Here is a 17,239-nt window from a genome sequence, read left to right as displayed (position 1 = left end):
TTGAAATAACATTGCTTAGGTTACAAAGGTAAGCACTCAATAGTTAGGAAATGCCAGAATTAAGGTTGACTGTGCATAATGATTTATATTAAAACTACATCAAATGTTATTAATGTTTAGTGAGACGCACCCAACTGAGCTAAAACCCCATTCATTATTTTAAATTGAAAAATTCATCTGCCAACAAATAAAATCCCACAGATTTTTTTCCCATTTACAGAAGCATTACAACAACCTGTTGCAACACAGAGCCTGACCTTGGGCCTCATTAACCCCAAAATTTTGTGTTTATCTTATAATTATCACACCTCTTGCATTTGAATTTAGCTGCAGTTTATAACTGGGTAAGGAGGATTTGGGGTGGGGTAGGAGAGTAAAACTTGGTTTTCAGTAAAATGGTTAAAAGTAGCCATCACCAGACCATGTCCTGGCATTTGATCTATACTGAGTGAGTGTCCAGAGTTGCTGTATACACATCCTGTTTGTGTACAAGTTATTTTCTCTTTTATTTGTTCCCAATACATGAAGAACTGAGCAAGAGGCTCAATGTTTGTAAAGTTCTTCGAAGGTTTAAAGCACTACAAAAGTGTTAAAAATTATGAATGTGTTAATAAGCGGCTATAAATAATTCACTTATAACTATTTATAAAAATGAACACTGTATATATATATATATATATATAAGTGTTGTTTATTGTAAGGAAACTTTAAATATAACAAACAATATTGAAAATATTGTTACTAGCATTTATGGCCTTGATTGGAATTCATCATCAGAAAAGTAATCATTAGCATTTTTCTGAATAACATTAAGCTACTGCAAAAAATAAGTAACTTTTATAGATTAAGCATATAGAATCACATACAGATTTTGGTTACCTGATGTTTTCTTCTAGTATAACAAACTTCACTTTTTTCAATAAATCAAAAGTACAAAGGCATTCATATGTGCAACTATTCATATCAGGAGGCTGTGTAAAAAAATTGTTGACACTTGTAAATTCTGCTGAGACTGTTTTTGTTAACAATGTTCATTTATAATTTATATCATATTATACGATATAAATTACATGTTAGTAATAGAATTGTATAATCATAGTTTCATATTCAAGTATGATTGTATAAATTGTCAGAACAGATCACTATAACTACAGGATATATAATTATACCAACTGACAAACACAAATACATTGCATTAGAAAAGTCATTGTCTAAGAAGAAAAGTAAGGTGTAACTTTTCATTTGTTTAAAACAGGGATCAAGCAACCTTGTTGAAACTCTTCTGGTTCTGTCTTGGTAGAACTACTGCAACTTGTCATTATGTGAACTACCTTTCCACATGGAGCAATAAACATGTCAGTATATAATGTGAGAATTGGACTGTGTCTGATACTTCCAGTTATAGACTTTTACTAGTGAGAAATGAACCTTTTTTTCTTATTTTAAGTAAGATAATACTTTCTCCTTCGTCACAGAGCAAAACTTTACCCCATCCTTTGACTGATGCAATGACAGTCTTTTATGATATCTTAGGGGCCTTTGGTCTCTGAAGACCAAAGCAGAATCTGTCAGCTTTAATGACATGCTCTCCAAACATATATAAAACAGCCTTTCGTATTATTGATCTTTTAGATTCACATTCTTTCTCAGACTTGCTGGTAAGGATTTCGGGGACCAAAAATTTTAGTATGGCTTTCAACACTTTATATATTACAGACCAGATTCAACTACTAACGTCAGACTCTACTAAGAGAAAGAGATACAGAGAACATTTGACTTGAAATGTACAGAGAAAAATAAGTGATTTTTAAGGACAAAAATTTAACCCTAGTGTAGACATCAAATAAATATGGGAAAGACAAAATGCATAAATTTTTAAACAAGAAAGAAATTAGAAGGAAAATGATGTAGGTTATGCATGATTAGATAGAATATGACAGTTGTCTACATAAAATACTTTTGCCGTTTTTTAAAAAACATGCTTGCATCAAGATTAATTTGCCAGCTTTCTCAACAGAGGAATATACCACTTATATGTAACAAATAAAAATGCAGTTTATTGCAAAAATATAAAAATCCCCTAAATTGCATAAGATATAACAATATTTTCCAAGTGGGCTTGCTGAAATGTGACATATTAAGCAAAGAGGACTTTAATACCAAATCACAAATGTTAAAATAAGAATTGGGTAATGAACTTTACACAAAATGTATTGTTGTGCCTTATTGTTATGAGGAATTTGGAGTTATTTCTTTTTTATACAGCTATAGTAATTGCAACATAAAATTATGATAATTGTAATAGGCAGAAATGGATACCTACAGCATACCTTCTGTATTATCAATACTAATGAACACTCTGTGCATTAATACTTTAAACATATCACATTCAAGCTAACAGTCTTTCCAGAAAATCTTAACCATTTTATAGAACAGAAGCTGGTTGAACAAATTCATCAGCATAGTGTTTTCTTGAAATCTATTCTTTATGAAATGCTGTATACAAAGAACTGATTTTCAAAAGGTGCTGTGCATCTACAGCTACCCTTGACTTTAACTGGAACTGCTGGTGCTAAGCTCTTCTGAAAATCAGGACCAAAGTCTATTAAATCCCTATTTAGTTTACGGATACATCCATTGTAATATGTAAAAAAGCAAAAACAAAAAAACTCCAACAAACAAAAAAACCCCAAACCCTAAAATCACAGAAAATGCTTGGCATCTACAGGAAGATAGATGTTCTCAGTGGACTAACCACTACTGTGCTATTTTCTTGTAACAGATCTTGTTGTTCCATACTTTATTTCATGCACTGGGATCAGCAATGTCCATGTTTGTTCCAAACAGAGCAACTAGCTGCTCCTCATAGTTTGCAATGTTTCTTTTCATAATTTCCATACAAGGTCCCAAAAGCCTTTCAAATGCCTGTACATCCATAACTAAGATAAAAAGGGGTGGGGGAAGAGAGAGAGAGAGAGAGAATGTAATGTGACCATCAGCTGCAGAAATGAATTTCAGAGTTTATGACATTCATTGTGTAGAATTTTAAATTATAATGGGAAAGGCATCAATGAGGCCCATACTATGTCAGTAAAGCTGGAGATAACTTTTCCCATACGATTCAGACCTAAATAATACCTTGACCCCAATCCTGCAAACATTTATGCCTGTGCTTAACTTTATTAGTAGGAATAGTTCTACTGATATCAATGCATAAGTCTTTGCAGGATCTGGGCTTTAATAATAATTGGAGATATACCTATATTTCCTAGAACTGGAAGGGCCCTTGAAAGGTCATTGAGTCCAGCCCCCTGGCCTTCACTAGCAGGACCAAGTACTGATTTTTGCCCTGGATCCCTAAGTGGCCCCCTCAAGGATTGAACTCACAACCCTGGGTTTAGCAGGCCAATGCTCAAACCACTGAGCTACTCCTCCCCTCATGTTTTGGATGACAATTTAAAAGTACAGTTATCCATATTGGTTCACCAGGCGTGTTAATCAGGAGAACTAAAAATACTGTCGTCAATAATTTATTTTTTACTTCAAGAAACTTTACATTTTAAGAAGTCTAGAACTAACTTTGTATCTATTATGTTAGCACTGAAAAGTTTAGTAAGTCGATAAAAAGTCCATATGCAGGAAAACTGATTTTTTTTCAGTCACACACACAATTTTTCCTACAAGTTTATATAGTACAAATTATAGCATGAACGTGCATATATTTTCAACTTATGTCTTAATATGTTACCTATGGCAGTTCTTATGGGAAAATACACATTTAGATGAAAACATCAAAATGAACAATTCTGTTACACACACACACACCCAATTTTTTGCTATCCTGGAATTGCCAGTAATTTATACATACTTTGCATCAAAACAGCTTTCCTGTTGTCTCATTCTCTTTACTTCCTTTCTCTCTTCAAAAAGTTGCTGGAGCCATGCTCCTGCTAACACATACCTGAACGTTTTTACTTCAGATATAACTCTTTGCTAAAACTGAGAATCTCACCATTTACAGCTTGATATCATGCACAGATTTTAAGTGTTAATTTTTTAATTGTTATCTTTGTTATTCATAAAGCACCATAAATGTGCATAGAGCCTTACAGACAGATAAAAGAAAATGTCCATGCCCATATGAATTTACAATCTAAACTGTATCTGTTGCATAATCATGACTCAATATATTAAATAGTAAAATTCACTTTGTGGCACTAAAATAAACATGGCTGCTTACTTACTATAGATATAGTTAGGCAACACACTCTGTACATTCCATTTGAATGATTCTAATGCCTGGCCTATACACAAAGCTGCACCAGTTTAACTAGAAGTGTGATTTTAAACATACTTAGTTAAACCAGTACAATTGTGTGTGGACACTTATATCAGTTTTGAATTAAACTAAGCTGATTTAAGATAGTCTTACACCAATTTAAGGATGTCTGTGCTAGCGGTGTTGCATTGATTAAGCTAATTTGGTGTCTAAATCAGTTAATCGGTGCACAAACTGTGTGTAGACAAGGCCTAACAGTGTATGGATGTCACACCCAAACCCATCCAACACTACACAAGAAGAGTGTGCTATCAATTTTTAAAATATTTTTTAATAGTTCAGCTAGCAGAGTTTTGTCCGCAGTCTGGGTAGGATATAATGCAAATAAAAGGTTTGAAAACTATCCTCAAGATTAGGTAGTAACTCTTCAGCGTATCTATTTATCTAGGTATTTATACTGTGCCTATCACCATAGTATGATAGCCCACAACTTTGTGAAATTTCTCAGATTGCTTAAATAAGGTTTGTCAAGGAGAATTCAGTGGTTTTTGGGAACTTTGTTTTGAAAACATTTTCCAAGTTAAGATTCTGTGGAATACAAAACCAACTGGGTAACTCTGGGAAGGGCTACAGCACACTGTACTTTTCTAACAGACTATAGTTATAAGAGGTTCCAAAAGGAACCTCGGGGTTAGACTAGATGAGCCTGGCGGTCCTTTCTACCACTATGATTCTATAATGGCTTCCGTTGAACTTGGGGGTGGTATCTTGGTTTGCTTTTCTTATCTTCTGCTCAAAGTTATGAGTCTAATGGCACTGAACCTATTGAACAGTAATCATAGTGGTTTCTCTCAGGTATTATCTGTGAGCTCTAGCCAGCAATGAATTTGGTCTGTGCTTGCTCATCTGATGCCATCTTAACTGGTTCTTGTCATCAAAAGAAAGAAGAAAACTTCCTCCCTGAACCAGCCTCCAGTGGAACAAGGTCGCTGCTTTCTCAAAGGTGCCAGTGACCCAACAACTTGCCCACACTGGACCATAACAGATCTTCTTTCTTATCACCACTTCATCTTCCTCTTCTTTGGTCTTCTTTTTTCTGCTTGTTTATCTTTGTTTGGCTGGGGAGACTTATTTTTAAAAACCCAGTAGCTTTGTGAATAAACAGAGAACATTTTGTTTGCTAGCCTGATGTCTGTCATTTAAGAATACAAACTTTGCCTTTGTATCTTACAATTTTCCTAATAGTTAGATTAATAAAATGGAAGGGTTATATAATGATGTGACTGAGAAGTTAAACCTTAAACCATACAAAAGAATCCTATATTTCAGCATTAAGGGATGCATTAAGTAACATCTAAATAAACCATAAACCATGTCAACTCAGTTGGGATGAGTTAATTGTTTTGTTTTGAATGTAGGTTCAGGGTTTTTTTTAAATAACAAAATTACTGAAGGAAAGTTAAGTTAAAGAAATAAGTTTTGCATTTAGTTCTGAATGCAGTGACATTCGTGGTCATTTATCACTTCTAGTACTGAGTTACACAGTCTTGGTCCACTCCTGTGTAAGAGAAGGGAAGACTAACCCTTGAGGAATTGTACAGATGATGGTTCTGGAGGTGGAGGAACAGCTGTCCATCATGAACTTGTGCAGCTAATCCCAGGTGAAGGATTGAAGCCATCTTTCCAGTTCACCACTGCGGTCTCTCAAAGGAGAAGGAGTAGTATTTGTTTTAAATGCCACAAAGATCCAGAAGAAAACACATGTATTTGTACATCATGTCCACAGACAAGATGACGTTCTCTATTAACACAATCACTATTATCTCTGCTCTGTGGCTCAGCCTGAAACCTGACAGAGTGACATGGGCTGGTAAAGCCAGAGACTTTGCTAACGACTTGCTAACTTACTCAGAAATGGGAAGTTAGATTAAATAAGGTAGCATGGAAGGTTGGTTATATTAAGCAGTTGTTTCTTAGGTGTTGGTTGACCACTGGGCAAGGACAATTTTTTATTTGTCTGTTAAGTGTTATGCAGATTAAAAGTACTATGACCTGGTCTGTGCTAGTTGGAAACCATTTTCAATGCCACCTAAAGAGGGAAGACATTGAAGGTCCATGGTTGACACAGTTGTCAATTACAAGTAATTTTTCTAGTGTACGTAAGAATATACTATAACAGGTACAGTACAGTCTAACAGTCCAATGGTTTTAAAGCAATGCTACTGGGTGACTGAAATCTGATTTTATGGTATGAAGGAACATTATAAATGCAGCCTTTGATAAGTAAAAAGATTCTTTTTTATTAGTCACAGCAAGGAAAAATATCACTGAATCAGTACCTAAACACTTGACAGTGCCAAGAGCAAATGCTGAAGCTGCTCGAGGTTTGTTAGTTACAAGAGCAAGTTCTCCAAAATACTGTCCTCTAGAGTACCGGGCTATTTCAACCGCCCCATTCTCTTCTACATCCTGTTTATTCTGAAAAGTCAGATAAGATAAGCATAAGAGACACTTGCTGAATGTACAGTTTTACTCAAAATGGAATTTAAACATGTCTAAAGAATAAAGAAAACTGCAGTGAGATAACTAGAGACATCTGCTGTTTAACATTTAGAATATATTAATGACTTCAAGATTTTGAAAAATTAAATTCATGTTAGGGTTTTTACCTTCCTTTTCATAGTAATTCTCACTTCTCCAGATTCTACAATGAAAAAACAATCAGCCATGTCTCCCTATTAAAAATAAAAAAGCAAGTAATGAAAACATGAATATTGCTTTTTTGTTTTGTAGTAACAGTAATACATTAAAATATATGTAGCCAGAGGCTAACAGCTAATCCTCTGGTACCTAATGCAAAATGCTTTAATACATTCTACTTAGAAATCCACACTCATGGCACAGAAGGATTAAAATGTCCATAAAGAGATGAGACGAGCAACAAGCTCTCCTGAAAGAAAATGACACCGTTGGCTCCATGTAGACCTCAGTTCTAAGCCATGGACAAAACACAGTATGAAGCACCAAGAGAGGCAAAAGAAGATATTGGATAACTTGGAGGATACTTATCCCTATTCCCCAAAACAAACAAGCTGCTTCCCTATGGATCAGTGGGCAAGAGCAGAATTGGGTTGGTGGACAGAAATAATCGGCCTGAAATCCAATTGCCACCTTCTTCTGTTCTAGAGGATTTTGAACTCATAAAATCCCAAAAATTATTCCCGATCATGGATGCTCAGGTATCAATAAGCATAGGAGAGGTTAAAGCCAACATCTAAAGGAAGTCCAAAGGCAACACAGAGTCTGAGTTGCCTGCAATCTACCCTGATGGAATTATCTTCACATTGTTCTTTTTTCGGAACAGAAACAGACACTCAATTATAAGATCCACTTTCAGCGCCTACTAGTACAAGCCTTCCTCTTCTATAGTATTTGCATAGTTTACTTTGTTCTGTTCAGACCAACAAAACAGGTTTCTTAAAATACGGCAGATGAAATAAAGTAGCTGTTAAAGTGGAAAGAAAACCCCCAATCAGACGCTGGATAAATATTCCACAACAGACATTTACCATTTACAGCTTTGTAAAAGCTAACAAAACGTTCCAAATCCCAGAAAGAATTAATTACATTTTGTCATCATAGAGACACACTACTAACCGCAGATATGCGCAGTATGGAAATATAAAAGAGTAAAAAAGCCACTGGAAAATTAATTGAAATAGCCTGCCAAGTATTTGTACAAAACTTTTTTTTTTTTGCTTTAAATTGTTATTTGGAATTTACATCATCATAACAACATATTTCTTTGAACTACACCATTTTTTTCAGACCAGTTTATTCCCTTTATGTGTACTATACTGAGACTCACTTAGTTTAAAAGAATGGATTCATTATAGATAATACAGTAGTTTCACTTATAGACGCAAAAACTAAATCAACTAAGACACTACCATACCTGAGTAATGATTTGTTCTCCATCTTTGTATATTTTGGTGCCTATTACATCCACCACTTTCAAGCGTTCAGATAGCTTTATAAAAAGAATGAGAATATTTAAAATGTTTTGCTAAAAATATTAACCATATGTTTTGCTAATCCTTAATACCTGTTTTTATGGACCTATATACAGTATAATACAGGGGTCTCAAACATGCGGCCCACGGAGCTCCCCAGGGCCGCCCAGAGGGGGGGGCAAAGGGGGCAATTTGCCCTGGGCCCCGGGCTCCGCAGGGGCCCCCAAGCTCCGCAGGGGCCCCCAAGAGAAAAGCGGAGGCTCCCGCCTCCGCCCCTCTCCTGGAGCCTAGGCGCATAGAGCGCCGAGTCTCCGTCCGAGCGCCTGAGCCCCGCCCCGATCCGAGCCGCGTGGGGAGGGGGCGGGGCTGGGAGCTCTGGGCTGAGCGCTGCGCTCGGCGTGGAGCTCACAGCCCCGCCCCCTCACCACGCGGCTCTGAGCGGGACGAAGCTCAGGCCTCGCCGGAGACGCGCTCGGGTAAGGGGAGGGGGGGGAAGCGGGAGCCGCCGGGGCCGGGCCGGGGCCTGGGTGGGAAGCGGGACCCGCCGGGGCCGGGCCGTGGGGGGGGGGACGGGAAGCGGGACCGGCCGGGGTGGGAAGCGGGACCGGCCGGGGTGGGGAAAAGAGGGACCCGCCGCCGCCGAAGCGCAGCCCGGTCTTCGGCGGTGGGGGGCCCCTTCTGTTCCGGGACCCGCCGCCTAAGTGCCCCGCCGCTAAGCCACCAAACAGCTGTTGGTGGCGCTTAGCACTTTCCAGGAGGGAGGGGGGAGGAGCGAGGAGCCGCGCGCTTAGGGGAGGAGGTGGAGAAGAGACAGGGCAGGGGCGGGGCCTCATGGAAGGGGTGGATTGGGGGTGGGGCCAGGGGCAGCAAGGGGGCGTGTCAGTGATGCGGCCCTCGGGCCAATGCACTAGTCCTCATGCGGCCCTCGGGGTCATTTGAGTTTGAGACCCCTGGTATAATATGTCCCTAGCCATCTGTATTGACAATAAAGGGATAAAGAGACCTCTGTTTAACAATTTTCCAGGGAATGGTTTACCAACATACACCTCTACCCGATATAACACTGTCCTCGGGAGCCAAAAAATCTTACCGTGTTATAGGTGAAACTGCGTTATATCGAACTTGCTTTGATCTGCCAGAGTGCGCCGCCCCGCCCCGGCCCCCCCAGAGCACTGCTTTACCACGTTATATCCGAATTCGTGTTATATCGAGGTAGAGGTGTACGTGTTTATTTTCTATTTTTGTAAGGTAAATCTACATGCTCTAAGTCTTCCAAAATACGTACTGGAGAAAGTGCATGTGTGTGCAGAAAAATATATCTTTTAAATGAAAGTATTCACTTTTTTCAACATGCCCAAAGCACTAGTTCAGATTATTAATATCCAGCAAAAATTCAGTTTAAGAAATGGAAGGCTGGAAAGCACAAACATATTCTAATCTTTTGCAGTAGTATGGCCTCTATCCTACAAGTTGATTTGCACAGGCAGACTCCTGTTCCAGGCAGATCCCGATTAGGGGACTGCTGTGTGGATCAAATTATAGGATCAAGCTTTATGAAGAAACTAAAATAGTCAATGGGGGGGGATCAAATTGGAAATTTCAACACTTTTCCTCAGAAGTCCCTTCTCCAAAAATAAAGACGTGCAAAATTTTAATCTAGAGGAAGTTTTTATTCCAAGATAAAACCCCATGCCACAACTACTAAAATAATGCAATTGAAAGCTTACTTCTAAAGATTTAAGGAATGGCAATGACTGAATAAAATTTTCATACATTCTTCTCTTTTTGGCATTGTTTTTTACAATGATTCTCCGGAATGTTACCCTGTCCTGAAAACACAAAGAGAAGAAAAAAAGTATATTAAAGGAAAATGTTAGCACAGGATGGAAAATGCATAAAAGAAATAGGTAAAATTTATAATGATTACAATCAGCCACTAGAGAGCAATTTTATGTGTTTTTAAGTACTTCCGTGAGGCCTTCTATTAAAAGGCGCATAATGAATTTGATATTTTAAATTGTATCAGTTCAAATAACTGATTTTTCTGATAGGAGATCTTTGAAGTCAAATCTCTTGCCCATCTTTTTATACCTCTTTTAAAAATTCATCTTCCTTGGTGATGTTTGCAAGGGTTTTTTGCGCAGGCCCAAAAGCAACACCAAACATTGTGGTGCCCACTCCTTCTCACCTGCCTACTTCTGTGCACAGCTGCTGCCTATTGAGTTTCAGAGTCAGCTGCGCAGCAGCAGTTACTGGCCTTCTTGTCTGCCCAGGGAAGAGCATATACACAAACTGCCCCCAGACAAGATGCATAAGATAGGAAATACAACTGGACATCAACAAAACTGAAACTGACTCTACACAAACAGCTGATGAATCAACAAATGGGAAACTGAAAAGTGATTTCTCCTCCCCACCCCACAATCAGTTTCAGCTCTAGTAATCTTATATTGTTACTTGTAAAAATAGCAATTACAACACTTTCAGATGGAAATGTAATTTTTAAGATGATTTTAAGTGTCCCTTTAAGATCTTGTTTTACTTATAAATTCAGAAGGATGAATAATGTCTGTGTAATCCAACTAAATGTTAGGGCATCCCAAGACAGCCTTCTTAACTAATTACAGAGAATTAATTTGTCTTTCAGACCATAAAAAGGTTCAATTTTTGACTCCTATTCAGATTTCTATGATTTTATATTTTTGAGGCAGATTGGCTGTTTACCTTCCTTTTTTGAACCAACATTCCACCTAATACAGGTTTAGGAACCAGACACATAGACCCAAACTCACAAAGATACTTAAGTACCTAAGCTCCAGATTGAGGTGCCGAAGTCCCAGTTCTGGATCCGCTGCAATCCACAAAACTATCTAGGTGCCTAAACTCGGTGTCTATTTTTCAGAGTAAAAGTTCCCTTGGTGCCTCTGTTTCTGCCTCTGGGCATCTATATCCAGATGCCTAACCTCACCTAACCCCGCCCCCCAAACCAGGGGAAGATATGTGTTCATCCACCTAAGTTGCATGTGGGTCCTGATCCAGCAGGCATGCTCACCAACTGGATCAGATCCCATTCAAAATCCAGCTACCAGAGGAGGAGGAGGTGGAGATGATGGTGTCCACCTTATAACTTTTAATTCAGTGGTTCAAGCACTCACCTGGGAGGTGGGAGACCCAGGGTTCAGTCCCTCTACTCCAAAAACTCTTTCATTATTTATCCACAATGGAACAGCTTCAGCAAGAGAGAGCCACATCAGAATATCCCACAGCTCAGTGGTTAGAGCACTCTCCTGAGAGGTGAAAAACCTCTACTCAATTTTTTTCTCCCCTCTGGCAGAGAGGGGAGAATTGAACCTGGGTCTGCCCACATCTCAGCCCCAGTGAGTGTGCTAACCACTGGGCTACAAGTTAGGCACCACCCCCATTTTGTGTGGAGCAAGGCAGGCACCTAACTCATTCCTGCAAGAGGCACCTAAGCTGCCTGACTCCGAGAGAGGGATTCCCGGTCCTGGATCACTAACCAAAGATAAGCATACCCCTGAAGTCTGGACTTAGGCGCCTACCTCTGAGAGAGGGGTGGGGCTTAGTACACACCCCTCTCATCGCATCTCCCTCTGGCTAGCCTAGGCTGTTTCTCACATAACGTGCTGGCTTTTATGGATCACATTCTAAGGGGACTATCCCTCCCCTTTCATTGTACAGGGAGCCTTGCACTGAAGTTCGCTTGTGGATCACAGTGTGGTTCCTGTAATTTTCTAGGCACCCACAAATAAGGAACCATGACGCTCCACACTGCAACGCCCAAGTCCCTTCATGGATCCCACCCATGCTGCCTAACCTTTCAGGCTCAGTTGCAGACTATGTTTATTACCAACATATATTAGCTTTGTATGACAAGTTTGGAGTAAATGACTCCAGGAAAACAAAATATATAATTTCAGATGATTAAAAAATTATCAGAAACATTGCAGTTAAATCATTTCATCCCACAGTTCTCAGCACATTTATTTCAAGTAATGAGCTTCATGTTAGCTAAACCAAACACATGGGACCAGATCCTTGGCACCACTTCAGCAGCACAAAGGGGCCATAAAACTTCCCTATGTGGGCAAAGGGAATTCCCTGGGGTGGGACAATCCTTTAAGCAGAAAGATGGGTTACCCAACTGTATGTCATCCTCTCTTGTTCTCACACCACCCAGCTCAAGGGGATGTGGCTGGAATGCACTGTAATCCCACTAGTACAATGGCCCTGGGTGGCCATTACAATCTATTGCAATTTAGAGCATCATTCAGGCTGCTCCAAGTTATGTAGAAAGCTCAGCAGTCTAAGGGATCAAGGTGGCAGAAAGCCACCTATGCTCCCCTACACCAAGCACTGCTCTGAATTGGCATCTTGGAATCAGTTACCAGACCAACATATAAGCCTTGAAGTAGAACAGCTTTCTCAAAGTACCTATTGCGCAGATTCCAGATATAGTAAGCTTAACAAATAGCACCATGTGGATTTTTTATACTGTAGCCAAATGCATTCATGTTTTTTGAGATCTAAGAAAATATTTACTATTTGGCAAAATAATTGCCATGTCTCTTACAGATGGAAACATGATAACTAAGCTCTGAAAGTTATTGAGGTATTTTCCAAAATTACTTTTGTTGTAGTACTTATATCAAATTCCCATTCTAATATTCAAGTTTCCTTGAAGCATATGTTCAGGGTCTGAGAAAAGACAGTATTTGTCCAGGATTTTTCTGCAAGTTTTAAAAGGCTTCTATCCTAATGATACATTTCCAATTATAAGACAATATTTCAATTTCAAATAGCTGTAGATACAGCTATACAATTTTAAATTATTTTATATAAAGACAAAAATGTTTTAATGAAAAATACATTCAAACATACATTTCACTTACCAAACCCCATACAGCACCAGGAGATGTAGCAATTATGGTAGCTGCTCTGGGTGTATTGTACATTAAGGCCAACTCACCAAAACTTCCACGGTTATCATAGGTACCAACACACCTCCCAACACCGTCACATTTTACATAAATGTCATATGTTCCTCTGTTAACAAAATACACAAATACAGTGAGTAAACATCCACCCTTTCCACTCCCCCATGTTCCTTCCTGAGCAGTTAGCTGGTTTAGTTTACTACCTTGTTTGTTTAGTTTACCAAGTTGATTATGCACCACGCATTACACTGATGGTACTGCTCCAGAAATACAAATTTTGTTCAGTTAAAAGATACTGAGTAGCTTGCAGGGTCATCTCACTTATTTGTGTTTGCCCTAGAAACGGGGGCTATTTTAAGGGGGACAGTTGCTACTTCTTTGTGAGGACATGGTAACTTTGCACTTGAAAAATAAAAAAAAATTCAGAATTGGAATTACAATTATAAATTACATATAAATAAAATCAAAATGGCAATTATTAAAAAATAAAGATGAACAAATTTTGAGCCTAAATTATTTAACAATTTCTTTTTAACCATGAAACTGTGTAATGTACAAAGTTGTCACAAAGAAATGGTTTCTGAAAACTATGCTTCTCTCCTTAAATTAATTTAAAATGTAAAAGTTCTTTCACATGTAAAATGTTTTTTAAAACAGTAATTGGTATATTGCAATATACAGTTGCATTAGTGAGAATGGTGGCAAAACATACCGTGAGTCCTTATCTAAAAAGTAACAAATACAAAATAAAAATATTGTATACTCATCTAATATAAAGTTTTAACTTTAAACATCAAAGCAAACCTACAAAAGTATTTATCGATAGTTGTTGCTCTGAGAAAGAAGTAAAATATGACAGCCACCAACTCTGATGCTGGGTCATTAGCTTGTTCAGTGCCAAATATTTATAGCCTTCCTTTTTGGAAGTAGCTGGAATGGAATGCATATGTCTCTACAATTCCTTTCCCTTCATAGTCAAGGACTCTGTAGACAGATAGTCAGAGTCACCTACACGTGAAAGCTATGTATCTGGAAGAACTCAATGGAGTCCCTGCAGCTTTCTGAAGAGGAAGTGGCTAAGCCATAAGCCCAGAAAAATGGGAGAAACTTGGATCCTCCCGTGAAGAATCCCAACTCTGTGTCACAGTCTCCTCAGAGATATACAGAGTACATTGGGGATTCTCTCTAGAAGCCAGCATTAATAGCCCTGACTATATCATTGTATCCTACCTGAAACTGAAGACAGAAGGTAGAAAATGTTTAGTGCAGAGGTTCTCAAACTGTGGTCCGCAGATAGTCCCCTCTAAGCTGCATGCCTGGGCGGCTGCACACAACAGAATGAAGGGCCACCCACCTAATTAGTGGAGCTGCACAGGCATGGCCCTACTAATTAGGTGCCTTGACCCTGGAGAAGTCGCACATGTAAGGTGAGGTGGTGGCTTTGGGGGGGAATAAGGGGCAGGTGGGAGAGGACAGTGGGGTGAGAAGAGGGGGCGGGGGGAATTTGGGATGTGCAGGGCTGCGGCGGCCAGAGAAAGAGGTGACTTTCCTCAGCGCCAGGGCTATGGCTGCCTGGGAGAGACGGCCTCCTTCCCAGCCTCAGCTCTGTGGCTGCTGTGGTGGGTGAAAGACCCCCCTCCTTCCCAGCCTCACCTCTGTGGCTGCTGTGGGCGGAGGAGAGATCCCCCTCTTTCCCAGCCTCAGCTCTGTGGCTGCTGTGGTGAGGGAAAGACCCCCCTCCTTCCTAGCCCCAGCTCGGGGGCTGCCGCGGCAGGGGAGAGAGGGAGAGACCCTCCCTCCTTCCCAAACCCAGTTCAGGGCTGCTGCAGTGGGGGAGAGAGGAAGAGATCCCCCTTCTTCCCAGACCCATCTCGGGTGCTGCTGCGGCAGGGGAGAGAGGGTACATCCATCGCATTAGAAAGGTGAGACTACTGATATTAAAATATGATTTGTGTGCTTTTATTTGTAGAACAAAAAAATGTTAATTCTTATTAAGTTTTTTTTATATAGCACTTCTATCCAAAGCGCTTTACCATAGTTAGCTAACGGTACAAACAACATTTGGAAAGATCATTAAATGGTCCACTGAGACCCACAGAAATTTTCAAGTGGTCCGCAAAAAAAAAAGTTTGAGAACCATTAGTTTAGTGCATTGACCTATATTGATGACTTGGTAAGAATTTAACCAAAGGTCAACAGCAGCAACAGCAACACAAAGAGTGCTCCCAAATCACTGTTTCAGCAATTATATCTCTCATTTTACCTATTAATCTGACTATGAAGAATTAGACCTATATGGGAAGTGTAGTTAAAATTTGTGCAATTCTTTGAAAATTTAAGTTTTCTTCTTATGAACAAGAAACTTTACCAACAGCATTGAGAATGTAATAAGGTTTCAATCAAATATTGAATGCTAAATCTTTTCCAATTATTTGTTACATTAAATCAGTTGGTCTTTGTGACAGAACATTACATTAAAGGACCAGTGACATGTTCCCTTGCAAACATTTTATTACAGGTGAGAACAGGCTAGATTTTTTCACTAACTGCTCTCTATTGTTCAACTACTCTTTAACTCTGATAAAATATCTTTGCATTTTCTTTCATACATGCACACAACCTGTCTGATTCAACTGCAAGTATATGCAAAAATATATTTTCATTGATACAACTGTGCATAATCCCTTGTGTTACAATAATATATCATCACTCACCTATCAATTACATAGAAGTTGTCACCATCATCACCTTGATCAATGACATGCTCCCCTCCTTCAACCAGCTTTTCAAACATAGCATCTAATACCTGAGACATCTGTTCCTATTTAAAAAAACAATAACAAAAAACCCCATAAGATGAAAATTATGCTCTAATTTTATGTTATCACCCTCAAAAATACAAATTAACTGTTTAAATGTTCTATTTAGTCTTAAATATTGCACTGGACACAGCTCAGATGATGATAGCACACCTGAAATATATAAAAAAATAATGTTACAATAATCTGTCAATTTATCAGAAAAATAGTGAGATTTTTAGTCAGTATTTCAACTTTTAGTTCCAGCTCTTTCCTTTTATTGTGTTCAGAGCACAAAGACACACCTGCAGTTTTAATGCTGCTGTTGTTCACTTTCCTAATGCAGTGCCCTGTAACAATCCTTTCCAAAACCGTCCCTTCACTTAATAATGCAAGATTACTTGATATCTGGTGTGATACCCAATATATTACTTGGCATCCCCTGCAGCCGCATAAAATACATTAACTGTTGCTTTGCTAACCAATGTGCGATGGCGTGCACTCACCCCGCACTGGATGGGGAAGTGTTAACTCCAAACTATGGGCTGAGGAAGCCATGCCCCCACTTTTTACTGGGCATGCTCGAGGTGTAGCACTAGTATAAAGGGGAGTAGCCCCCCAGCTCAGTCTGGGCTGACCACTGGAGAGGAAGGACACATGCTGCAGACTCCAGCCCGGGAGCTGCCGAAGTCCCAGACTGTGGGAACTGGAGGTGCTGTTACCCAGGCAGACACCAAGTGGGATGCCATTTGGAAGTCAGAGCCCCCGGGAGCAGCACAACCCAAGGAAACCAGAGACCCCCAAGACGTCTAGAGTAAGTGACTGCAGGAGTCATGGTAGGAAGTAGCCCAGGGAGGGACTAGCCATTGTCCCTACAGCAGTCAGTATGTTTTGGGAGGATCCCCACTGACTAAGTGGCGAGTCCACTTGCCACTACCAGGGCCCTGGGCTGGGACCCGGTAGAGCAGGGAGGGCTCAGCTATCCCTACCCAGGCTGCCACCCACCACTGGGAGGCAGCCCAATCCCCACTAGGCCTCCCTGCCCTGCCTACCAGGGCAAGCCTATTGACTTTATACACTAGGCTTCACTGTCTTGAGACAGAAGACAACTTAAATGCTGGCGTGCACTCACGCTGCACTGGATGGGGACCCCCCGTCACACAATGGTAGATATATTTGTGGCAATATAGTATT

The 17,239-nt window shown here is 39.7% G+C and overlaps 1 protein-coding gene across 3 annotated transcripts in view; it reads right to left on the bottom strand.

Moving 5' to 3' along the window:
• Positions 1 to 706: 706 nt before the first annotated feature.
• The window catches only part of PRKAR2B (protein kinase cAMP-dependent type II regulatory subunit beta), a 169,767-nt gene continuing 153,234 nt past the window's right edge, over positions 707 to 17,239 (bottom strand). For 2 of the 3 annotated variants that reach the window (XM_045030196.1, XM_045030204.1), the window contains exons 5-11: positions 15,962 to 16,068; positions 13,203 to 13,356; positions 10,020 to 10,121; positions 8,235 to 8,309; positions 6,949 to 7,014; positions 6,619 to 6,757; positions 707 to 2,939 (exon numbers count right to left, since the gene is read on the bottom strand). In XM_045030196.1, the coding sequence (XP_044886131.1) occupies positions 2,806 to 2,939; positions 6,619 to 6,757; positions 6,949 to 7,014; positions 8,235 to 8,309; positions 10,020 to 10,121; positions 13,203 to 13,356; positions 15,962 to 16,068 (777 nt within the window). In that variant the 3' untranslated portion in view covers positions 707 to 2,805. The remainder of the gene's footprint in view (positions 2,940 to 6,618; positions 6,758 to 6,948; positions 7,015 to 8,234; positions 8,310 to 10,019; positions 10,122 to 13,202; positions 13,357 to 15,961; positions 16,069 to 17,239) is intronic. The other variant, XM_045030212.1, reaches the window with a different exon arrangement.

The sequence above is a fragment of the Mauremys mutica genome, chromosome 1 (genome assembly GCF_020497125.1).
Source record: "Mauremys mutica isolate MM-2020 ecotype Southern chromosome 1, ASM2049712v1, whole genome shotgun sequence".
Lineage (NCBI taxonomy): Eukaryota > Metazoa > Chordata > Testudines > Geoemydidae > Mauremys > Mauremys mutica.
The sequence above is the reverse complement of the archived record's forward strand: the minus strand, read 5'-3'. Positions and strand labels throughout refer to the sequence as shown.